General features: G+C 40.7%; 1 protein-coding gene and 1 pseudogene across 2 annotated transcripts in view; one reads left to right on the top strand and one right to left on the bottom strand.

Annotated features, from left to right (window-relative positions):
* phlpp2 (PH domain and leucine rich repeat protein phosphatase 2) overlaps positions 1–3,723 on the bottom strand; it is a 104,996-nt gene extending 101,273 nt beyond the window's left edge. The window contains exons 1-2 of one of the 2 annotated variants that reach the window (XM_078210775.1): positions 3,323–3,723; positions 310–623 (exon numbers count right to left, since the gene is read on the bottom strand). In XM_078210775.1, coding sequence (XP_078066901.1) covers positions 310–623; positions 3,323–3,520 — 512 coding nt within the window. In that variant the 5' untranslated portion in view covers positions 3,521–3,723. Of the gene's footprint in view, positions 1–309; positions 624–1,939; positions 2,036–3,322 lie in introns of those variants that run through there. The other variant, XM_078210776.1, reaches the window with a different exon arrangement.
* Positions 3,724–14,516: 10,793 nt separating this feature from the next.
* LOC144492255 (signal peptidase complex subunit 2 pseudogene) lies at positions 14,517–15,122 on the top strand (annotated as a pseudogene).
* Positions 15,123–26,808: the final 11,686 nt, after the last annotated feature.

Raw genomic sequence — 26,808 nt, 5'->3', positions numbered from 1 at the left:
AGTTTCAGGAATAATTTTAAACACTACCATGGATATAGAGGCTGTTAAATCATATTATTTGGAACTACTAATTCAAATCCTTTTGTACCACATGTATATCTCATTGCTCATTTTTTTGTCAATTGGTCCCTTATCCTCCCCCACTACAATATTTTGTAAGGCTGTGACTTTGACCAGTCACCCAAATGTTATCACTGGATTCCTCTGAATAAATTGTCAGCATTCCATATTTATTACTATAAAAGTGCACATGCTAAAGTCTAATGATCACCCTGCAGAAATACAATTTATTTTGGTGGTTGTCCCTACCTGATGAGATCACCATGGAGTTGCAGGTAGAGATCATCCTTATCCTGAGTACACAGCTCTGTTGTTGTGGTTTCGGTACTGCAGAGTACTAGCTGCAGGTCCGGGCCAGATGATGAGGAGGAAGAGCATGATAAGGATGACAGTAATGCACTCGGGGAAGAGGTGGAGGAAGAAGCATTCAACGACACCATCTCCTTTCCATGAATACATATACATCCCCTTCGGATGTCCCCTTTCAGCCACTCTTTCTCTCGTACACCCAGACTACTCTTCTTTCCGAGGCAACTCCTGCTGGCATTGCGTTTCATGTTCCTCTATGAAAGGAAGGATTGAAAACATGCATCAGAATGCGAATTACTATGCACGGCTCAGATTAAGATTCAAACTAAAATTTAGATGGAAATGGTTAGGATGATTGAACCACGTAGCCTAAGCTTTGGTGTGAAATTAAATGCACACAAGTTGCAACATAAAATAATCTATTTAACTGAATTTGAGACAACAATAATGAATGCAAGACAGAAATAGCTTTCATGAGCTGAGATTTGAGTCATGTATTATTCACCACTGAAATATGAAGAATTTCAGTACATCCCAAACATTTATTCCATCACATTTCTGAATTGGGGCCTACAAATCTATTTACACTGTAGACTTGCTAAACTTCATTTTTCTTTATTCCAACAAATTCACCTGTGTCACAAACATTTTAATTGCCCCACTTGAAAAGAAAAGCATTTTTACAACATGAAATGTTTTTTCTCCCCACACAACAGTATGTTTAAAAAAAAGCACTGAAGGAAAATGAAACCTTGATAGTAATCAAAACACCACCATCTGCACTCCCAAAATGCATTAAAACGTGACAAACTCACATAACAGGGTTATAAATTGCCAAGAATGTCAATCTGATTAAGAGTAAAGTCAATCAATCTGTAATTGAACACTATTTTCTACATAGAAAGGACAAACAACCAGGTAAAACTGCAAGGTTCCTTTCTAGAGTTGAAAGAACTGGCACAGCATTATTGTTCAAAATGCATAATTGGATCACAATAAGCCTCATTTCTCAGAATTTATCTTTTAATGTTGTAGAGCAGTGAAAATTACAGCATAATATTTACCAAAGTTGCCAATTCACCAGAATTAACTACCCATAAGATTCCTGAAACAGATGGCATTGCTCATTTAAATTAAAACCCATCACCCAGGGCACAATGACCTATATTGAATAAATGCAATGCACATTACATTTTACAAGGACATAAAAGGTGCATTTTAAACTGCTCAGCAATTGCCTTCTGCAGTAATGGCTAGACAAAAGCAGTAGCCCCTAAGCACCAAAGGGAGGTGACAACACGACTGTCTATATAAAGTGAGTATCACTTTTGAGATAACTTACTGGTCGTTCTAAGATTGTCATGCTGTAGCAATCTCATGACTAACTAAGAAGCGTATCATTAATCCATAAATGTTATTTTCTGTTCATCTCATTGGTCAAAGGTAATGTGACAGTTGATTATTCAGTCATCGATCGATGACATTCCATTTCAATGCCAGTAAAGGCAGGTATTCAGTAGATCTCAATTTATACACCTGCACAAATCCTCAGAAATCCAAAATTTAGTACCTGTCAGAATTAAGTCAGTGATGAATAGTGCTGATTTTATAAGCCATCCTTTCCTATTCCAGGAATCCCTTGGATTTGCAGCTATCCAACCTCCTGCACCATTACTGCTCTTACTGTGATATCACTGACCCTACAAATGTAATATAGTGGTAGAAAGCATGCTGATTACTTAAGGTTTGTTTTGTTAGACAAAGAGACATAAAAGAAACAACATCTAACAGAACAGGACAACAGGCTTGGGCAGAAAGGGAGGGAACAAGACAGCACTCGAACACCAGCCTTTGACACACAAGGAACACCACAGGATATTCAGTCATCGTACAAATCTTTAAAACAAATTACATTTTAAGTTCTAATGAAATAGTCCAGCCACTAAATAGCTTGATTCACTCGTCACCTTGCTATACCACCAACCCGAAATGATAAAAGCCTAACGCATGTGTTTTAAAACACCCACAAATCATGGACCAGAAGTGTGTTTGTTGCCCATCTTTCTGAAGGATATCACTGCGTGAACTTAAATAGCCAACCCCGTATAAAATATTATACAAACAAATAAGAGGCCAGTGCTACAGGGTGAAAGGCAAAATAAACTGTCTATCACAGACTTAATGAGAACAAGAAACCAGTGAGAATGTCAAGTCACAAGGAATGCTAATGGAACAGAACATGCACCGAATTTAGCTGACCACTTTCATTTGTGGTGTCTCATTTTAGAAGGCCATCACCCGCCTTTGAAGCACCAATCAAGGCTCCGTTGGTAAAACATCTCATTAGAATGTTTTAAACGGCGACGATTTCTGGAATAACATTTTCAAGTCAGATGAAACACCCTGGCTGTTATCCGCTGATCTATCTGGTCGCTGATAGTTGGTATGGGTTTCACTGTTCAACAAGATATTGGAGCCCCAGAAAATGAGCCTGGCGCAACTCATAACAGAAAGATACGCATTTTACAACTATTTACTTTCGTTTTATGTGACTGTAACATGTAAACTTACAGAAATGAAAAAAAAATGTGAAGAGTGGGTTTGGAAATAATGCACTGTGCTATTTTTTAAATTACAAATGTAGGGTATCTGTATTCCTCATATTAGGGATTAACAGTTAAAGGTAGTGTGAGTGTAAGAAATTACTGCGTTTACCCTGCTTAAAGACAGGGGGAAAAGCTGATCACCTGGAATCTACTGCGTTCCAACGACAACCTATTGTCAAATCATTGCTTCAAATACACTAATCAGCCTAACTGACTAACTTCTTCTGGGGGAAGATGTGAAATGGAAGCAGCAGCGTCGCTTAAAAAGAAAATCAACGTGTAGGTTTAGGATTAGAACAGCTTTTCTTCAGAGGTCAATTAATATCGGCCAGGCTGTGAAGCGTTACCTTTAAGACGCGCACTCCCCTCCCTGCAACCGCCGAGCTCGAGCCGCATCCGGGGCCGGGCTTGGACTGCGGAGAGAGCGGCTCCGCCGTTACTGCGGCGTCGGGGCCCGGGCCCGGGGCGCTCCCCTCGCTGGCCGGCCCCGCCGCGCATGGAGCCCGCTTTCCCGCCTCCATCGCCAGCGATGTTACCTCAGCCATTGCGGGTTAAAGCCGCATCGAAACAAATTGACGAGGAAAAAGAAGCAGAAATGTCCAGAGGGGCGGGGGGTGGTGGAATGCTGGCAGTCTGATGTCGATGCAGCCTCTCTGCTCGGCGTTCCTCAGCTTTCTCCCGTCGCCATGATGACAGCGCTCGCTGTGCCGGAGAGAGACCGCCGCCACCACGCGCCAGCGGGAGCCGCGCTCATTTGCATATGCTTATGCATAATGCATCAGGCAGCGCGTCATTTGCATAATCACGCTGAGAATTATTCATGAACTACGCTTACTGCGTCACTAAGCCTGTGAGCACTGAATGCCCCAATCTCCTTTACAGGTGGGGGAAGGATGCTAACTCTGGTTTACAGCATTGTTCAAGTATAAAATCCAGTTATAGAGACTCTTACTATAGGAGGAAGCTTAGCTGTGAACAGTACTCCAGAAACTTTACTTTGATTTGATTTGTCACATGTAATAACATAGTGAAAAGTCTTGTTTCTTGCAGGATGGTATTCTCTGGGCCCGCTAGCATCTCTTTCCTCCCCCCTCCCCCCCAACCCGCCAGGAGTGGTTCCCTCCTGTGGCATTTACGACTGCTTCCCCCCAATAGGGAAGAGGCTATTGAGGGCCCCCACCAACCAGGATGTCGGGGATAAGGGGGGTGTGCAGCCTGGCACTGCACAAAGGGCACCTTGGCACTGCCATTCTGCAATTGGGATCGGTAGGAGAGGGAGGGAGGTGGTGATCGGGGGGGGGGGGGGGGGGGAAGAGGAGAGGAGAGATGTCAGAACTGTCGGGGAGGAGGTCCGGGAGGCCAGCAATCTGGGGGGGAAAGGGGGAGGGTTGCAGAGCTGGCCAGCGATCGGGAGGCCAGCAATGGGGGCTCACTGCGCACGCGCTAATCTCCACACTGGCAGATCGGCACATGCGCAGTGGCTCACTCAGCATTATGCTGCTGGCCCCTCAGGTGGGAGTAGGCCCTGCCCCTGTTTACCAGAGTGAATCCTGCTGAGACATTCTACAATGCTCAGAGATTCACTACAGTAAATACCCCCATAAAAGAGGTAGGAAATTCACCCATTTTCCTGCATGTTGAGCACTTAGTTTTTTTTGGGGAGAATCCCAGCCATTGTTTCTTGCATGCTGTACAGACAAAGCATACTGTTCATAGAGTACATTAGGGAGAAAGAAAAAGAATACAGAATATAGTGTTAGTCATAGCTAGGGTATAAAGAAAGATCAACTTAATACAAGGTAGGTCCGTTCAAAAGTCTGACAGCAAAAGGGAAAGAAGCTGTCGGTTGGTATGTGACCTCAGATTTTTGTATCTTTTTCTCAAATGGAAAGTGGTGGAAGAGAGTATGTCCAGGGTGTGTGGGGTCCTTGAGTAAGCAGGCTGCTTTTCCAGGGCAACGGGTAATGTAGACGCAATCATTTTTTGATTTGTCACATTTATTAGCATACAGTGAAAAGTACTGTTTCTTGTGCACTATACAGATAAAGCATACCGTTCATAGAGAAGAAAACAAGAGAGTGCAGAACGTAGTGTTACAATGCGTTCCAGTGGTTATAAGTGCTCTCCACTGAACAATGTCTCCAGGGTAGGACAATCTTTTGCAAACTGGTTTTCAGAGATGTCAGTTATTATTATTCCTATATCATATCTGAAGCAATGAATAGGTGCTCCAAATTCATTGCATCACATCAATTCATTTTTATGCAGTTTCGGTTGATATGCCGCATTACTTTTGTTCTAAGAATGTCCGAAATGATGGCAAACAAACAAAATTGATCTTTTGTTACCTCCAAACTCAACTATTCCAAAATGCAGTCCAGGGCTGGGCTCCCACATTCTACCCACTGTAAACTTGAGATCATCCAAAACTCTACTGCCAGTGAGTTAATTCACAGCAAGTCCCATTCCCCCATCACCCCTGTGCTCACCAATCTACATTCGGACGTCACTCGACTGGGACAGCATGGTGGCAGAGTGGTTACCTCACAGCACCAGGGACCTGTGACCTGTGTTCGATTCCCGGCTTGGGTCACTGTCTGTGTGGAGTTTGCACATTCTCCCTATGTCTGCGTGGGATTCCTCTGCATGCTCTGGTTCCCTCCCACAGTCTAAAGATATGCAGGTTCATAGAACATAGAATAGAAGGTTGGGTGCATTGGCCATGTTAAATTCTCCCTCAGTGTACCCAAACCCAGGGACCTGGGTTCGATTCCTGGCTTGGGTCACTGTCTGTGTGGAGTTTGCACATTCTCCTCATGTCTGCATGGGTTTCCTCCGGGTGCTCCAGTTTCCTCCCACCATCCAAAGATGTGCGGGTTAGGTTGATTGGCCATGCTAAAATTGCCCCTTAGTGCCCTGAGATGCGTAGGTTAGAGGGATTAGTGGGTAAAATATGTAGGGATATGGGGGTAAGGCCAGGGTGGGATTGTGGTCGGTGCAGACTCGATGGGCCGAATGGCCTCTTTCTGTACTGTAGGGTTTCGTTGATTTCTATGATTCGATGAAACAGACGCCGGAGTGTGGCGACTAGGGGATTTTCACAGTAACTTCATTACAGTGTGAATGTAAGCATACTTGTGACACTAACAAATAAATGATCTTTTAATTTTAAAATTCTCAACCTTGTTTTAAAATCCCATTGCCCCCATGGCCTCACTCCTCCCTTTCTCGGCAATCTCTCACCATCAGCCCCACAACACCCAGAGATATCTGCGCTCTTCTAATTCTGACCTATTATACCCCTAATTTTAATTGTTCCACCATTGGAGGCAATGCTTCAGTTGCCTAGGCCCCAAGCTCTGGAATTCCCTTCTCACACCTCTATCTTTCTACCTTGCTTCCCTCTTTTAAGAAAGCTACATCTTTGACCATGCTTTGGGTTATCGGAGTAATATTTCCTTACATAGCATACCTGGTCTTATAATCCTCCTTGCCTCAAGATGTTTCATTCGGTTAAAGATTCTGTAAAATATATCACCATCCCATTGGCATATACATTCCAATTAATTGTTTATGATTCTTATGATCCCCATGGAAACAAACAAACCAAAAGAACCAAATTTACTGACTGACCCTGATGAAAAGAGCTATGGACGATATTTAATTTTTAAAAAATAATTACTACTTTAACAACCAAACCAAAATCAACTCAAATTATGAACAGGCAAATAATGGTCAAAGTAAATTACACATTAAATAGCAGGTGCAACAAAGATAGATCTCAGATTTATCACACAGCCCACTTACCATATATGGCACCAATTTCAGTTACAAAGTCCTTCAAGATTTTGATCTTCCTCAGGTGGAATTTCCAGCTCCTTTTCTTCAAGGATTTAGCAACCGATTCTCATCATAGAATCCTACAGTGCAGAAGGAGGCCATTCGGCCCATCGAGTCTGCACCGACCACAATCCCACTCAGGCCCACAACCCCATAAGAACATAAGAAATAGGAGCAGGAGTAGGCCATCTAGCCCCTCGAGCCAGCCCCGCCATTCAATAAGATCATGGCTGATCTGATAGTGGTTTAGTTCCACATACCCGCCCACTCCCCATAACCGTTAATTCCCTTATTGATCAGAAATCTATCTACCTGTGTCTTAAACATATTTAACGAGGTAGCCTCCACTGCTTCAATGGGCAGAGAATTCCAGAGATTCACTACCCTCTGAGAGAAGACGTTCCTCCTCAACTCTGTCCTAAACTGACTCCCCCTTATTTTGAGGCTGTGTCCTCTAGTTCTTGTTTCCTTTCTAAGTGGAAAGAATCTCTCTGCCTCTACCCTGTCTAGCCCCTTCATTATCTTATATGTCTCTATAAGATCTCCCCTCAGCCTTCTAAACTCCGACGAGTACAGGCCCAATCTACTCAATCTCTCCTCATAAGCTAACCCCCTGATCTCCGGTATCAACCTGGTGAACCTTCTCTGAACTCTCTCCAAGGCCAATATATCCTTTCGCAAACAAGGGGACCAAAATTGCACACAGTACTCTAGTTGTGGCCTCACCAGTACCTTGTACAATTGCAGCAAGACCTCCCCGCTTTTATACTCCATCCCCTTCGCGATAAAGGCTAACATTCCATTTGCCTTCTTGATCACCTGCTGCATTTACCCTAGTTAGTGTCAGGGGAACTAAGGGGCAATTTAGCACGGCCAATCCACCTAACCCGCACATCTTTGGACTTCAGACAGCAGCTCCCACTCCACCCAAGTTTCATGGCTACAACCTGCAATAAAATGGCACATTTCTCGAGAATCTTCTCCACTTTACCTGAACTGTCAGTAACAAATCTTGTGCATTGTACTGCCAATTCCAATCAGTTACTTTCAAATAAATGAAACAGTAATCTTGTCTTTTTCCCAGATCCAATCTTCATGTTCTCCTTTTTTCAACTGTGCCACCACCTTCTCCTTCACAAAAACCTGGCGACATAGGACTCTTTTCCACCTCAACCCTGGGTCATAGGGCCCATTTCGAACTTTCAGAAGCTGGGCTAACATCTCAATAGTGCCCCCTCTTCACCAAGCAAAGCCATTGCCAACATTGCATCCATACGAACAGCAGCCAGTCCTCCATTTAGAACACTAGGTGGGCTCCCATTCCACAGAACATTCTCCTAGAAGAAGCCAAAACAATGGCTATTTTACTTCAACCCGATCAAAGCCAGTTCCTTGTGCAAAACCCCAGATAACCCACCCGAGAGCACCCAAGACAAAGCAGCCATGGCCCAAAATCCAGTCCAGGCTGAAGCTGCAGCCCCACATAAGAAAGAAGAAGGAACTGCAGTGAGGCCTCCAGATTGTGCAAACCACTGACTCCGTCACAGTCTGTTTAATCTAACTTTATGTTCAGTAGTTTAAGGATCCTGAAGGTATTGTGCTCTTATTGGTAAATGCCAAATTTTCATTTAATTAACAATGTGCTTTTTTTTGCTGTTTATAATGATCAACAATTCTATTTAGCATTTTCCCAACCTTCACATTAGTTTATTCATTTACTTATACTATTCTCAGTACTGAAAGTATTTAAGAATGGCCCAGATCTTGCAGTGGTAAAAACAGCAAAACTGCCACCATTCTTTTAAAACTTACAGAAACTTCTGGAGTCCATATATGTACATGTAAACATAGAAATCCAGAAGTTGCTCTGTGATTCTGCACTTATATCATAGAATCCCTACAGTGCAGAAGGAGGCCATTCGGCCCATCGAGTCTGCACCGACCATAATCCCACCCAGGCCCTGTAACCCTACATATTTACACTGCTAATCCCCCTGACACTAGGGTCAATTTAGCATAGCCAATCAACCTAACCCGCACATCTTTGCACTGTGGGAGGAAAACCACACACTTCTTCATAGTGTGCACTGTTCACGCCACTTCAGACTTCAGTAGAAATAATGGAACGGATAAAACCTTGTCCTTTTATGCTACGAAGTTACACTAAGTTGAAAAAGGTATAACTGGGTTTTCTTAAGTGTACAATTTCATAATTACTGCTCAACAACCTCATTATCCTTATTACTAATTTCATTCTTGTAGAATGACATATTTCTCCATTGTGGGGAAAAAAAATCACATTTTTAAATACATTTTGACAGAGTTTGATGTTTTAGCTTTTACCTTAATCATGTGTGTTTGTTCCAATTATTCACTTCACTTGCCAAAACTTTGATTGAAAAATGAAAAAAAATCAGAGCATTTATTTCCTGGTTTGCTATGAAGATACTTCAGGGTTATTGACTGCTTACTTGCTTGATGATACTGTTCCTGAAGGTTAGGAGATCCTGGCGCCCGTTTCAAACTGACATTGGTCTCGGAAAATCCACACCTGGACCGCTGGATTTCAATTATAGACTTGTAATGAGTTTATACATTTGTGAAATCAAAACCCAATCTGTGCAATGTCTAGGATGTTAACATCTAAATAACAATTGGATTGCTGTACAGATTCAATGCTCAGTAATAACAGTAGACATGAAGAATACTTGATTTTAGCTAAAATTAAACACATTCACTGAAACTCAATGTTGGGCAGGAAGTATATTCTGAATAATAAGCTAACCTGGTAAAATTTCATGCGGTCAGCCTAAGCTATTGGCAGGCCAGGTGTGCAATATTTAAAGTTCTTTTGGCATTTTAGAAACGTTTTAAAAACCCCTTTCTACTTGTAATATCAATTGTGATAGTTTCTGGAACTTCTGACGATCTGTGAGGCATAAAAATATCGCTTAAAACCAGCATAAATGTTTTCCTGTTTTTGTTCGCTTAAACAGATTTTTTTTGTAATAAGTGCAAGAAATAATTCTGCACTTCTCAAAAATAAAGTTTACGTTAAAAAACTTTGTACATTGACATGAATTGAATAGGGAGTGGCTTGACAGCCTTACCAATTCCATTTCTTTCCATTCCCTCCCTACCCAGCATTTTGGAGAGAATGCAATGGCAGCATTGGGTAAGTGGGTCAGGATATATGGAAACTGAAAATATTTGTACACTGTCATATTTAATAGTGTTGTCCTCTTGTCTGTTGCTCTAGATCATAACTAGAATTGGTGTCAACACTACTGCCAGTTAACATTGCCTATATACTTTCTGCTAACATTGATTGCAGTTCCGTGAATGAGCTTGATAAGAATAGAAATGGTCAAAATATAATTCCTTAATTTGTCCATTTCCCCTCTCAACATCTTTGGCTCCTCCCCTGTAAAAATGTTGTCCCTACACTTGCAATATTTAGGGCTTCAAAATTATGCTCAAGGTCAAAATGTAAGTTATTGATTTCTCAAAATTTAGCATGTTTTTGCAGATGATACAATAACGATGTTTTAATTATAAACTCAACCTAGGTTTTTTTCTTCACATCTATCTCATTTCTTTCTTATGTGGTCTCCTGCATTTCCTCACTCTGTAGTGCCCCAAATTGTATTCTTCAGTGTCACCATATCTGGTCTATATTGGGTCTTAATCTTCCCACTCACACCAGCACCTGACCTCAATCTTCCCTGCCGGTTTGCATATAATCCCATTATCCAGTTACTGTTCCCAACTCCTAAATACACATAGCTCCAGTGACCGGGTCACTATCTGAGTGCTGCATGCACATGGCCTCAAAATAATCTTTTATGATGCTATTTAAAGAATTTACAGGAGGAACTGAACATTTTACAGCTGTGGGAGAAATATAAAACCACTACAAATTATATTGTCTGCAAGTTATAAAATATAATTTAAAATTTACACATCAAATGTTCATAAGTACCTTAGAATGTATAACCGGAACCATTTCCAATTAATTAAATTAACTTCATTTTAATATTTAGCATATATATTTTTGTTTAAACGGAGAAGCAGTAGCATAGTGGTATTGTCACTGTACTAATAATCCTGAGACCCGGGACAGTGCTTTTGGGACCCAGGTTTGAATCCCAAATGGCAGATAATAAAATTTTAATTCAATAAAAATCTGGAATTAAAAATCTAATGATGACCATGGAACCATTGTCAATTGCCATAATATAAATCAAAAATGGGAGTCCATGGTTCCCAGCAGCTTCCCAAGACATGGCACCTGGAGGGGGGAAGAGATTATAACGTTTTGATCCTCTTGGAGAGCATATCCAATTTCACGAATAGGATTATGGGAGATCTCGTTTGCCCATTTTTAATACTAAAAATGTTACCCCTATTGTATTATTTGCTAAGTCCTAGCACCTTAGAAATGTTTTATTTACAATCCAGATCACAAAACAAAATGGTTTGCTACAAGTTCAGTGGCGAGGAGGAGCAGCTGATGCTTAGTTATAGCAGTGGAAAGGCAAATGACCACAGCAGCATGGCAACCCCAAAGATATCCTGAAGCACATCATTACCTTAGACCCAAGCTATAATCCACTATAGCATGATTACTTTTATCTTGTTCCATTTTAAACATGGAATGAGGCATTTGTAAGCATGCTTGCCACTCTGCAGCTTACACCTAGATGCCTTTTGCTTGCTAAGCACTTACAAAAGTTGGTTCTGCACAGTAATTTCTCATGTGTGCTCTTAGCATCAGTTTGCATTCAGGTGAAGACTTTTAAATGCTTCACTTAGAATTCGCTTTCCAGCAATATATTAATACCATTTTAAAAAACTGTAAACATTGCAATGACAAAATTAGCTTTGAAGACAAAATGTGCATTGCTGCGCAAAAAGCCACAAAACTACGTCAGGTGTGGATTTAAATATTTTGCATACATTCTAAAGCCTTGCTAAGACAATGGCACATAAAATGATGTTAGCTTGAAAATCATGGTCAAAAAGAGTCGAGTGTAAACATGATCATGCCCGAGGCCTATGTGCCAAGCATTTTAATTCCCCTGACTTCACACCAGCACAACCTGAGTGCAAAATCAATCGAATTAAGGCGTCACAAAGCTGATGGAGCAGCGTTGCACTCTGCGGAAGTGAGAGGAGTTTCACAAGGTGGAAAGAACATGATGAGTGCTTTCAACCTCTAATGCATATTAAAAAGATTAAATCAAACTAGAAATATCAATTCATGGAGCACCACCGTCAAATGAATAGATTTCTAATGACAGCTTGTGGACAACTGAATGAATAGTCAAGGAGGATACACCTTTTTGGAAAAATAAATTTTAGCACCTTCAATTTGCATCATCATACCATTCATTTTACATTCTATCCATTTTTTTTGCTACTGCATCTCTTTCAAACAATATTTGTCTTTTATGCATGCACTGTCATCCCTTTCTTTCTACTTGTTAATGATTTCACCTTCTGCAGAGCTCTCATTTTGCTATTTCTTTCCAGCTCCAATACTTCCATCACATATTTCATTTCTCTTTCGCCTGCCTGCATGCATCCTTTACTATCTTTTCAATTTCATCATTCATAGATGTGTTTCTTTCCCCATTATCTCATCTGTTATCCACGCCTTACCACTTTTTTCTTTCCCATTTTAGTAATATTTCATTTCTTGTATACTCTCATCTTTTTCTATCTGCTTGTTCAGAAATCACTTTGTTTGGATTCTTCAATCCTGAGACAGTCATACTTGTTTTTTTACTTTATGAATATTTTTCTGATGTTCTCATCCTTCAATATGTCAAGATCAAAATGGTTACATATCTTTCTCTTTTTTGGTATTTTCATTTCAATTTAATTTTCACCACAATAAGACAATGATCTGATTTATTTTTCCATGACGGGATACATTGGAAAGTTGTTTAAACGGCTTCTAAAATGTTATTTCACTATCACAATCTATTTGATTTCTCTAAACATCACCTGGATGTCTCTAAGTTTACAGTCTTCTTCACTGGTTGCTTAAAGGTGTTTGCCACTTGCCACCATCAGATCATTTTTAAAAAAAAACAAAATCCTACCAGTTTCTCTCCTCTTTCTTTTCTCGATCCAAGGATTTATATAGACCAACACACATCCCTGATGTTCCTTCACTGATTTTAGCATTGCAGGCGTCCATTACAGTTATCACATCAGTTAATATAACTTCATTTTAATGCCTGGTATATATGGATGATGTTTAAGGGGTTACTACCTTTAACCCCCTATCAAGCCACAGATCCGTGTCAAAAAGGAAGTGGATAAGGGAGACTGGTATCCCATAGCTCTCACTTACAATTCCAATTCAACTGGTTGTGCACGCCAGCAGTCATACCCAGGAATCTTGACTCAGCAGTTGTGCATAACTAAGCAAGGGGCCCATCAGTTATGTTGTGGAGACGTCACCCCTTCTAATATGAACAAAGTATGGGAATCTTAGAAGAGACAGAAGAACCTAACAAGTTGGTAGGACAATGACTCAGAAGACGGAAACCAGCAAGGTCCGAGATTCCCATACTTTGTGCATATTAGAAGGGGTGGCGTCTCCACAACACACCAGCCAAAGCTGGGACCATTGATGGATGTAGGATAGTCAGACTGGTATCAAGACCACTCTAACCCAGATGTTGCTCTCAAGCTCCAAATTATTATAGCTGTTTGTGTCTTTTTCTCGTTCCTCCATCCCAGGTATTCCATGTGCCAGTGTTTTAGGTAAGATTGGAAACTCACTGGCACGAATCAAAGCCCTAGCTTTGCAGCACAGAAGATGACTGCACCACTACTCCTCAGGCATTCACTGCTGAAAGATCTTGGGTTTTCAGTTCTGCAGTGCATTGCAACAAGATTCTGACAGCAACAACTGAAGATATATACTATGTACCTAAAAACATTGAATTTTATATGTGTAATAGTTTTAAGATGTGTCTGATGATTGCAGCTACAGTGACATAAAGCATAATAAATTAACTAGGGAGTCATTCAGCACAAGATTGTTGGATTGTAGATTGTGAAAGTTTATGCCTCATAAGCTTTTGTTTGTGCAAGCAGTCACGCTTAAACCTATTATACTGAGTGGTTACCAGGAGACAATGTTTAATAGGTTTATCATTGCAAATCCCTAAATGAGATCTCAGGTAGATCTCAGAAAAGGGTTATCAGTGGTCCAGAAGTAAGCTTATAAACCTTGATACAGTGTAGCCAGATAATGTTATAGAATCAGGCTGCAATTGTATTGAATTAAACAAGAAGATAGTGTCTCACTCAAGCATTTTGTGTCTCCAACAATGCATTGTATAGAATGACCTTACCAAATCTGACTGGAACCCAAACGAAAATCACAAGAAAACATTTAGAGTTAATTACCTCAAACAATATGAAAAAAATAAAGATTTCCTGTCACTCAGCAATGAGACATTAGTACATTTTTGGCATTAGTAGAAAAAGTTATATTATTCACTTTTGCTTTGCCTTTACTTTGTCTTTAGTTTAATAACTGTTTCATGTCTCTCATTAAGTAATTTCTTTGTATGGATTGGTAGTTACCACGATACAGCTATTGCCAGGGACCAATGAAAGATTAAATTTGTCAGTTACATTGCTCATGTAGTCTACTCAAAACCCAGAGGAGCCAAGATGGCGGTGAAGGGTGGCAAGAATAGCTTTCTCTCCAAACTGAAGATCAATTACAAGCCAGTTAACATTGACAAGTGAGATGGTGCAGCTGTGAAAAATGCCTTGGACGATGCCACCAAAAAGATTCTTCTAGAGAAGTATGGGTACGAGGAGAATTATAGATGGCTCCTCATTTGCAAAATCTCCTGTGACTTTGCAATAGCTGTCCTTATCTGGGACTACACGGATCCTTTTCCCAAGTCAAAAGAGTGTTTGCAGGCTGTATCCTTTCCTTTTTGTTATGATGGGGATTCTCACATTTTATACTTCTTACAAAGAAGCATATTTTTAATCGCAAACAGAAAGACCCAGCTGGATTGGATCCCAGTGACTTCTGGCAACTTTCATCTACTCTGAAGAGGCTTGATGACCTTAAAGATGGCTTTACTTGATGGACAAACCAACCAGGAGTGCAACAGGGAGTATTTCCTCAATGAGTCCAGTGTCCTGGTTATGGATTTGTTTGAGCCAGAAGTGTTCAAGCTGCACGATTCTTTGGGGAGAAGGAAAAGATGAAATAAGAGTTTGTGCATGCTTCTTTGATGCATTATGTTGTACTGCTGGGATTGTACTTGCAAAGAAAAAGGAAAAAACAACAATCAGCGGTTACACAGAAAGAGTTAGATAGTTACCAGGGACCAAATCAGAGTTGTAGAAACAGAAACCCAATGAATCACTTCTCAACGGGCCTGCCTATGAAAAAATTTACGCAGAATATTGTCAAGTATGCAACAGATTGCTTCCACATGATCTCCTTTGGGGATTTCTGTTATGCACTGTCTCCATGCCACTTCAGAATTCAAAAGTTGATTACCATTAACTAAAACGAGAGAAGAGTTATAAACAGGCTCTACTTAGCAATACAATCATGACTTATAGGTCCAAGTAAATGACAAATGATTTATTTTCTAGATATAGATAAATGATTGCAATATTGAGTTGTACTGCTTATTGGCAAGGTATAAAAATGTTCATAAAACAACAGCCTTCGTTGGATTTTATTATTCAATTATGAGATTGGTAATATGCACAGTATATTTCACCACCAAGCACGTCAGTATCACCATTGATAACTCCTTCCATATCTTCCTACATTTCCAATTAGAAAAAAACATAAGTAAAGTTTATTTCTTAGTGTCACAAGTCGACTTACATTAACACTGCAATGAAGTTGCTGTGAAAATCCCCCAGTCGCAACCTTCCAGGGCCTGTTCAGGTACACTGAGGGAGAATTTAGCATGGCCAATGCACCTAACCTGCACATCAAGTGGACTGTGGGAGGAAACTGGAGCACCCAGAGGAAACCCCCACACACACACGCAGGGAGAATATGCAGACTCCACACAAACAGTGACCCAAGCCGGGACTCGAACCTGGGTCCCTGGCGCTGTGAGGCAGCAGTGCACTGTGCTACCGTGCAGCAGGCACTGTGTTACCGTGCCGCCCAATAGTGAGCATAACAGCGAATCAGAACTGAAGCAGCCCATGGCCTTTGAATTACAACAATGTTCACATATCTGCTTTGGTCGTGTTCCTGTCAGTTCTAAATATAACCCAAAATAATTAAGAGGGAACAAAATCATTGTGCGAGCAAATTGATATATTTGAAAAACTGCAATAAAGAAACCTGCATTTGTGGCCTCCAAAATAACTCCCCATCCTTAACTAAACAATGCACTTCTGTATTGGGCCTTTCAGTAGAATACCCATCATTCCTCACCTTTTTGTAAGCAGCAGCAATAAAGACTGCAAGAAGCACGAATACTGACGAGATATTGCCAGGGAAAAAGAGAAAAGAAATGTGGTCCTGCAGGAACAGCTATTGCATGGGGCACAAATGAGCAAAGTGAACATGGAAGTGCTTAAAACATCTATCTTCAAGTCTCCTTCCACAGGCAAACTTTCAGGAGTTCCTTTGCAACCATTTCTTTGTAAACTGACTAACTTCACTCCAAGTGGAACCTAACTAGATCCTTGCAAAGTTCATGGGCCAAATTTCAAGATTCAGCTAATATTTCATTTTAACCACACACCAACAGTATGACCTCATTATTTTAATTGCAACTTCTAAAATTCAGCAAAATATAATCAGGCGCAAAAGATTCATGCTTAATTTTATGAGCTCGGACTGCGGCTGGAAATACCATGCCAAAAAAACCACAAATCCCTCCTTGCATGCAATTATCTCATCTATTGTATATGTAGATCATTACTGATTACTCCTTGACAACAGTTCCAAGTTTACTTTCCACTAGCTTAAACATGCATTTTCTAATCCTACTGTTACGATTTAACTTTGTACACTGTTCCAGACTTTAACTTTTCTATACAGGTTCCTATCTTGTATCATAATGAAGCATTTTCCAGCTGGTAAATTATATTCAATTCTGGGCACTACGCTTTAAGAATCCATAGAATCCCTACAGAAGAATGTCAAAGCTTTCGAGAGGATGCAGAGGAGACTTACGAAAATAGATAGGAGAACGGTTTCTACTCACCATAACCAGGAGGTACAAATTTAAGAACATTGACAAAGAACCAAGTGCGAGATGAGCATTTTTTTTTTACAAGGAATTATGATTTGAAATGCACTACATAAAAGGGCAGTTAAAGCAGATTCAATAGTATCTCAAAAAATAATTGAATATATACTTGAAAAGAAAACATTCGTAGGGCTATGAGGAGAGACGGGGGAGTGGGGCTAATTGAAGAACTGGCATAGGTGTGGAGGGCTGCCTGGCTTTCTATTCTGTAAGATTCAAGATTCAATGAGTCATCACCATTAACCACACAAGTTTGAATTTTTACAGTTATTCCCCATTACTCATTTCTCTCAATTCTTCTATTTCTTCCCTTCCCCATTTCCAGTGCTCTTTCTGGCCCCGTGACCAGAACTGAACACAATATTTAAGATGTGGCACAGCTGGAGCACTGTCTATTTTCAAAGTGACTTCCTTTTTCTTGTACTTTGGTGATGAGGTTCAGCAATTTGTGTGGTTTGTGAATCCCTGCTTATGATTGGATGTAAGTGAACGGTCTCCTAAATCTTTTAATTTCATCCATAGGCTGTTTACAAATTTTGAGTATACTTTAGAGTTTCTGTCTGCTACAACAACACTGATCATTTCCAGAAGTGATCTATGTGTTCCTGCACTGTCCGGTATCCAATTATACAACTGCATAACCTGGGTTTATTAGGACCCCCAAATGACTGCACTGGATATCATGTCTTCAGCAGTTTCACTTTTCTATCTATTTTCTTTGACAGACAGCAACGTGAATATACAAAGCAACATGTAGATGTAATCAAATCTCACCTTTTACAAATGGCCACAGAACTCAATTCACAAACAGGAATAAAAATGCAGCACTAGCCTCATTAACAGGCTTGCTCATCATCTCTTGGTCAGTCTTTGGATCCTGACCGGTTCGAGACTTAAGAATTGCAAGTTTTCATTTGCCGAGCAGATTCACAATTAGATCATTTAATTCTCCCTCTTCCCCTTTTGCTCTACCAACATATTGGCAACCTTTTAAGAGGAGTTTCTGGGAATAGATCTGTTGCTGATTAAGATTTAGCCAGTAATTCAAGAAGGTATCATTGCATCAGTCTCCAATTACACTCTTACCTACCTGTCATTTTGAGCACAGTGAACTCTTCCTGTCTGAACCTTGACAGGCAAAAAGTGATGCTTTTTAACTATCTTTTCTCTGTCTTTCTGTTGTGAAACTGACAGATGACAATTTTTAAAAATGCCACACAGAACAATGATAATTGGGTTACACAGGAGCAAAGAAGAAACCAGGATTAGAAAAACTTACCTAACTTCTGATTGGACTCAGAATTTAATTGCCCACTTCCTCAACTACCTATCTAATTCTCCTTTAATTATTTCCTCACTACTATTTAGCGCTTCCTATGAGGTCCATTTCATAAGACCACGAGAAATAGACATGATGCAGAGATGCCGACGTTGGACTGGGATGGACACAGTAAGAAGTCTCACAACACCAGGTTAAAGTCCAACAGGTTTATTTGGTATCATGAGCTTTCAGAGCACTGCGCCTTCATCAGGTGAGTAGAGAGGTAGGTTTCACAAACATGGCATATATAGACAGAGACTCAATTGCAAGAAAATGGTTGGAATGTGAGTCTTTACAGGTACTGACAATGCGACTGGAGAGAAGGATAGTCACAGGTTAAAGAGGAGTGAAGAATACTACTTCTCTAGTGATGGTAGTTAATTCCTCTCCCATATTCTTTAGTATTAATGGGCTGTTTGAAGTATCTTCCACAGTAAAGACTGATGCAAAGTATCTGTTTAACTCTGCCATAACCTTATTCCCCATAATTATTTGCCCAGTTTCATTTTCTAAGGGCCCTATGTTTACTTGGATATCTCTCTTCCATAAAGTAGCTCTCGTCAGTTTTTATATTTATTGCTAGTTTGCCCTCAGTTTATTTTCTTTCTCTTTTGTTATCTTTTTAGTCCTCATTTGCTGGATCCTGAATTTATCAGGGCTTTCACTGACTTTTGCTTCCTTATATGCTTTTTCTTTCAACCTCCTTAACTTCCTTGGTTAGCCATGGTTGGTTTATCCCTCTCTTAGAATCTTTCCTCCTTACTGGGATATAATTTTACTCAGTCACGAATTGCCTCTTCAAATGCCTGCCACTGCTTACTTACTGTTTTTCCTGCTAATCTATCTGCCCAGCCCACTTTAGCTAACTCCATCCTCATTTCATTGTAATTCCCTTTATTTAAGTTAATCACAATTGTTTCAGACCCAAGTTCCATGCTCTCAAACAGAATATTAAATTCTGTCATGTTATGATCACTACTTCCTGGATTATTTTGCACTCAGAGGTCATTTTTTAAACCTGCCTCATTACCAGATCCAAGATAAACTGTTCCCAGGTTGGCTCCATGACGTGTTGCTGTATGAAACTATCCCTAATGTACTCTGAATTTGTTGTCGCAGCTACCCTTTCTAACTCGATTAACCCAGTCAACATGAAGATTAAAGTCATCCATATTATTACTCCACTCTTTTTACATGTTCCTATTATTTGCTGATTTCTACCCTTTCCTACTGTGTGGCTACTGTTTGGGGGTCTATGTACTGCTCCTACCAATGTCCTCTGTCCCTTGCTGTTTTTTACCTCCACCCAAATCGACTCTACATAAGCAGAGTCTAGATCGTTTCTCACAGCAGAATTCATTTAATCTTTTATTAATAGTGCTACCCCACCATCTTTTCCTTCTTGTCTTTTCGAAAGGTCAAATATCCCTGGATATTAAGTTCCTAATTTTGAGCTCCTTTTAACCAAGTCTCTGTAATGGCTGTGATATCACATCCATTTACCACAATGCACCATCAGTTCATCTACCGTATTCCAAATGTTTCATGCATTTTGACACAAAGCCTTTAATTTTGCCTTTTTAACCATCCTAACTTTTCTTTGTACTCTGGCGCTATTTGCCTCTCGCCCTTGATTACCCTGTCTACTGTTTTTGCATTTTACTGTTCTTTTATTATCTTTGTTTGTTTTCCTTGTCATCCTGCTTAGGTTCCCACCCCCCGCCATTCTAGTTTAAACCCTCCCCAACCACACTAGCAACTACTCGCCCGAGGACACCAATTCTGGTCTTGCCCAGATGTAACCTGTCCATTTGTACTGGTCCCAACTCCCCCAGAACCTGTACCAAGAATTTGAAGCCCTCACCCGTTTTTTAAACTCCCTGTGCCTTCCTTCTAAGTTTAAGTCATGCCCTAATTCTAACATTTGTGGCAACCTTTAACATGTTACTGGGGTTTAAGTTGCTCCCTTAAGAACCTTAGGGCTCACAGTGGCACAGTGGTTAGCACTGCTGCCTCACATTGCCAGGGATCCGGTCTCAGGTCACTGTGTGGAGTTTGCATGTTCTCCCCATGTCTGTGTGGGTTTCCTCCGGGTGCTCCAGTTTCCTCCCACACTCCAAAGATGTGCGGGTTTGGTTGATTGGCCAAGCTAAATTGACCCTAGTGTCAGGGGAATTAGCAGGGTAAATGTGAGGGGTTACAGGAATAGGGCCTGGGTGGGATTGTGGTCAGGTGCGGACTCAATGGGCTGAATGGCCTCCTTCTGCACTGCAGGGATTCTATGAATACATCTATGAATTGAATAGATTAGAGTTTCTGTTTACAATATGCACCAATGCAGATATCAATAATTTTGCAGCATGTTCAATTAAACTTATTTTCATTTTCTACACTGTTCAGTTGTGCAGGTATTGAAGGGCAGCAATAATTGCATGGCATGTACTCAAACAGAATGGCAAGCGTCCTACTCACAATTCATAATCTTACACGTTGGAATTATTTTTAGCTTTCAGTACCATGTGTTTTTTAATATAACCATAAGGAGCAGCATAGCAACCATGAGTATTCACTGGTGGTAACTATGCTATTCCTCACAGCTGTTACTATTGAAATTGTAGTGACACAACTTTCCACTGAAAGAGAGATTAATTAACACTTCATATCCTCTTATTCCTTCTGTCTCTGTTTACTCCCTCAACTACTCCTTTTCCTCAATACAGTGAACTCCTCCTGCCTGAACCTTAGCATAGTGTGATAGTTTCCGCCATTGGCTGTTGTCAGAGTACATCCTCTCAAACCAATTTAAAATAAAACATTCACAGTATTTAAAAGCTGAATTACCTTCTAAATAGCTAAATGGTTGTGTATTATTTTGTGCTCCGAAAACTGGGATGCTTTCAGTGGAAATGAAAATGTGAAACACACAGGTTCCCAAAGAAAGCAGCTTAAATTTAGTTCTCAACATATTTTCCCCAACAATTTCTCCTCTCCTGAAGCTGTTGATTCTTGATAATTCCACAGGCCCTCACGTAAGACAATGTTCTTCATGAAAGTCCAAATGTGTAAAAATTATTAACCCCTGGAGCTTCCAGTCCCCGTAGTGCTGCCATTGAGGGTCTCAATGGGCAGCATGGTGGCACAGTGGTTAGCACTGCTGCCTCACAGCGCCAGGGACCTGGATTCAATTCCGGCCACGGGTCACTGTCTGTGTGGAGTTTGCACATTCTCCCCAAGTCTGCGTGGGTTTCCTCCGGGTGCTCCAGTTACCTCCCACAGTCCAAAGATGTGCAAGTTAGGTTGATTGGCCATGATAAATGGTTATGGGGATAGGACCTGGGTGGGATTGTTGTTGGTGCAGGCTCAATGGGCCAAATGGCCTCCTTCTGCACTGTAGATTCTATGATTCAATAGCACTGCAAGTTTCAGGGAGTTCGCTTACATTAGAACCCAACAGTTGTGGTTTGCCAGAAATTGCTCTCTGTGAATCTACCCTAATGGCCCTGCCAAGACCTGGCAGCATATAAACTTGGCCAGGTTGGCCAAAAGCAACACTGATTTGCCATGATTTATTTAGGGTTGCTCCAGGCTAATGTAAAGCTTTCTCCAGGATGGGAGCCCTTTAAATCAGTAGAAATGTTAGGACAACCCTGCACTACTCTCTCTCTCTCTCTCCACCTCTGGTCTTTACTACCCCCCAACGCCTCCTCCACTTCCAGATCACAAGAGGTACAGGGAAAGGGATGGCGAGAAGGTCATCAACACATACAGGTGAAACCTCATTAGTATTATATGTACAATGCTATTGTTTTCAATTACTAAATGCAATTTTATATGTGCTTACATTTAGTTAAGTGCCCGGGTGGATTTGTAAAGGTCAAAGAAACAAAGACCCTTTTTTTTGGTTAGTCTTCCTGGGGACCAATGTTAGTAAACTCAGCTTGGGGATTGCTAACGACTGCATGCAATTGAATGTGTCAGGTAACCAGTGGTATTGGTACAGCACAAAACCAATAAACAGCGTCGATATTGTATGGGATAAACTTCTGAGGAAAAGCTCAGAGACATTAAAGATATGAAGTAACTGCACTGGAGGCATTCCATTTACCAAATTTTCAGCTTTATAAAGTACAGGGATAACCCCCAAATTGGAAAATGATCTAGTTTCCTTGGCAATATCTGAAATTGTGATTACATAAGTTACAGATTAAACAAAAACAACATTCAATTAGCATATACAGAAAATTAAATATTACGATCCCAGCTGATGTTACGACTGGACAGTCAGGTCCAAGAATAGAACCCAGTTCTACAAATCATTTTATTTTTTGTTGAGAGATGTGGATGAACAGAGTTACTGCCAATTAATTTCTAACAAAAGAATAAAACATTAATTAAACATGGAGATTAACTACCGTACACTACTCCTTCATGCATCTTATTGTCTAATGTTCTAAGTACACAGTCTATGTAAACCAATAGGTGAAATGTGGCCAGACACAACATGCTCTCAAGCCAAGTGACAGATACCATCCAAAATAAATTCTGTGGATATTACATCAAATCCCCCCCCAGATATCTGTCACATTGTGAGCCATCATCAAATCCCCCCAGATATTTGTCACACTATGAGCCAACTAGTCTCACCGGAGCTCTGGCTTCCAGGTGAGTGTTTGAAGACTCCACTCTCGGAGAACACACTGAAATCTTCTGTCACACAAGATTCTGTCTCAGACGCCTGCATCAAGGATCCACAGCCAGGATTTCAGCCTCTCCTTTTGGTATTCCTCTGCCCTGGACTGCTATGTGCATTCAAGCTTCCACACAATCTTTCAGGCACCCAGCCATGCGAACAGAACACTACTGCTTAAGGTGTTACCCTGAGGCAGCATGGTGGCACAGTGGTTAGCACTGCTGCCTCACAGCGCCAGGGACCCGGGTTCGATTCCCAGCTTGGGTCACTGTCTGTGTGGAGTCTGCACGTTCTCCCCGTGTCTGCGTGGGTTTCCTCCGGGTGCTCCGGTTTCCTCCCACAGTCCAAAGACGTGCTGGTTAGGTGCATTGGCCATACTAAATTCTCCCTTAGGTGTACCGGTACAGGCGCCAGAGTGTAGCGACTAGGGGATTTTCACAGTAACTTCAATGCAGTGCTAACGTAAGCCAACTTGTGACTAATAAACAAACTTAAACTTATGATTTACCTCATATCTGGCTTCTTACCGAACCAATTTTAAATCTGATTCTTTAACTTGGAGCACTTTCTCGGCTTTTTACTTTAACTTCACCTGAACAGGACCTTGTTTCATTTATTGTTCTTAATTCCTTTACTTTAACAGTCTTCTTGAGACAAAAGATGTGTGGGTTAGGTTGATTGGCTATGCTAAAAATTGCCCCTTAGTGTAGGTTAGAGGGATTAGTGGGTAAATATGTAGGGATATGGGGGTAGGGCCTGGGAGGGATTGTGGTTGGTGCAGACTCGATGGGCCAAATGGCCTCTTTCTGCACTGTAGGGATTCTATGATTCTTTTTGTTCACACTTCCTGTTTTTGGACTTTATTTTGGCAAATCTGCTTTCTGAAGCTCCCTGGTCTTTTCCAGCTTCTCCTGGTTCTGGCTCACAACTAGTGCAAAAGTCATTGGTATCCCAGCTCACAACTAACTCAAGTATTCTTGCTGATCCAGGATAACCCTTGGGTTGCAAAGCAACAGCTTAGTTTTTCTTTCCCTCTAATTGTTTTTATGTCATAAACGCTTAATTATAATGCAAATAATTTAAAATAAGACTAATTCCTACAAACATGCAGGCAACTTTGTTTAACATGAAGCTAACTGAAGTTTTAACCCATTTTTAGCCCACAAGTACAGAATACAAAGCAATATTAAACATAAACTACACCTTATTTATAACACACACAATGCATATATAAATTACTTAAATCAGTTCTATTTCCTAACAATGGGAATTCCCTTCCCCTATTACTCTGATATATGCATAATTCAAGCCAAGACAGAAGCTCTAGAAATTTTGTTGGTCTGGAGTACAAATCAACAATGAGATACAAGTTGGAGTTACTGATCTGGTGCCTCCTCCAGATGCCCACATTCTCCTTTGATTTAGGGGCGGCACGGTGGTACAGTGGTTTGCACCGTTGCCTCACAGCACTAGGGACTCGGGTTCAATTCCCAGCTTGGGTCACTATGTGGAGTTTGCACATTCTCCCCGTGTCTGCGTGGGTTTCCTCCCACATTCTGAAAGTGCTGCTGGTTAGGTGCATTGACCCGAACAGGCACTGGGGTGTGGCGACTCGGGGAATTTCACAGTAACTTAATTACAGTGATAATGCAAGCCTTACTTGTGACTAATAAATAAAATAAATAAAAAAAATAAAAATGCTGCCTTACCTATTGTCAAAAGTTCATTACACGAGGCTTCATATGTAGAAACCTGTGTCTTAGCAGCCCATTTTGGAGCAAATTATTCAATCTTGTATTTATTTGCTTTCAGTGGGATCATAGTGTGCAAATTAATGGCCATCTTTAGTTATGCAACAAAATTTCAGCTGCATTTAAAACCCCATTGGCTAGGTAGTGCTCTGGGAGAACTGGAGGACAGTCTGATAAATGCAAAGTATTTAATCAAGATGTTGCTGCTTTGACACTGTATCAGCAAGTACTCAGAGGTCAGATACAGAACAAAAGCTCTCAGCCCTGGCAATATCTTAACCCAAAGCTAATAACATCCTTCATAGAATGTGAAAAACTTTCAAATTCCACAGCATCAAGACACAGATTGGTAATTTAATATTAATTACTGTTGTACTCGGTCCTCGAGCTCTGAAGGCACTGTACTAGTATTGCCCAAACAGGCTTCCTTTCGGACCTTATAGCTAGAGAGCAGACTTTCACCCTGCGATGTGAATTCAGATTCAAACTGGTCCTAAAAGAAGCTAAAAGACAACTGCTTTAACATACTACACGACCCAGCAAAGCAACACTCCAGAGCTCTGAAGTGGACACAGAGATTTACAATTAGATAAATCATTTTGCCTTTACTGGCTTGTCTATTGCTACAGAAATTAGATTATTAGCGTACCTGTTAGGAATTGCCATCTCATTTGTAAATGATAAACTCAGTTCAATTAAGTGGGCAGTTCAAAGGTGAATTGCTTCTGCACTTGTTTGCTGAGCGGGAACATTACATTTCACCAAAGAACTGATTAACCAAACAATATCACTGCTAAAACTAAACATTTCTATTGATCACTTTAACAAATCTCATTGAGTCATACATTAAACAAAAGAATAACAAAGTTTATTAGTGGCACAGAAATGATTATCTCTTAAATCTAATGCTTTTCAATTTTGCTATTTGATTTGGCTTGTAATAGTAATCTGGATAACTAACAAACTGCCGTCCAAGCTAATTTGGAAACAAAAGGGTACATGATTTGTGACTTCTGAAGGTTAAGTACTGACGGTAATGTTTGTGTGCTGGAAAAGTTGAAACATCAGCAACCACAATGGAAATGTCAATTTCATTACTGTTCCCGGTAAGACAATTCGGGCAATTTCAAAAAGAAACATAACAACCAGTTTCTCGAAAGGATTGGATGCTACCTGTGTAAACCAAATCAGTTAGAGGATTGTGGGGGATGGTTTGCATTTTGCATGAAGTGGGTGGGGGTGGTGGGTTTGGCAGTTGTGGGCGTGGGGGAGGGTTCCCCTTGTCTGCTGGCTCTATTAGGTTTTGCCCTGCCAGCGTGACAGCATGGGCCACGTAGGGTTGTGGCAGGAAAGGCTGTCTGTGCACTCTATGAACTGCACACTGGTTTTCTTGCCTCATCCAGCATCTGTGCAAATAACCAGAAAACTCTGCCTCAATTGCGGGCTTTACTCTGGATAAAAGAGAAAAGCTGTTTTCTTTGATGGAAAATGGGGAATTAAAGAAAAGGTCAAAGATTCTAATGGAAATATCCAAGAAGAATAAGGGTTATTAGATACAAAAATGAAAATGCTGTAAAATCTCAGCAAGTCTGACAGCATCTGTGGAGAGAGAATAAAACCAATGTTGAGTCTGAATGACTTCATCAGAGCCATATTACCACCGTATTCACATAGGAACCTGGGCACAGTTAGATTGCTTGTTGCTTGTCTGAAACTGGGCCCATACAAATTTCCACTCCATTAAGTGTATTCGTCAACGGTTACCAACGCTTAAAATTCTTAGCTACAGGAGTGCTGTGATACCTTTCTCTTTCAAACATTTCAGTTTTTTACTATGTGCAAAATGCTTCAATAGTCACAAAAGCAAGACAGGAAGAGCTTTAAGCATCTCTTCACCGAGTCCCTTCAGTGCTTTAAACAATGAAGTTGAAGACCAATGTTGATCCAG

The sequence above is a fragment of the Mustelus asterias genome, chromosome 4 (genome assembly GCF_964213995.1).
Source record: "Mustelus asterias chromosome 4, sMusAst1.hap1.1, whole genome shotgun sequence".
Lineage (NCBI taxonomy): Eukaryota > Metazoa > Chordata > Chondrichthyes > Carcharhiniformes > Triakidae > Mustelus > Mustelus asterias.
The sequence above is the reverse complement of the archived record's forward strand: the minus strand, read 5'-3'. Positions and strand labels throughout refer to the sequence as shown.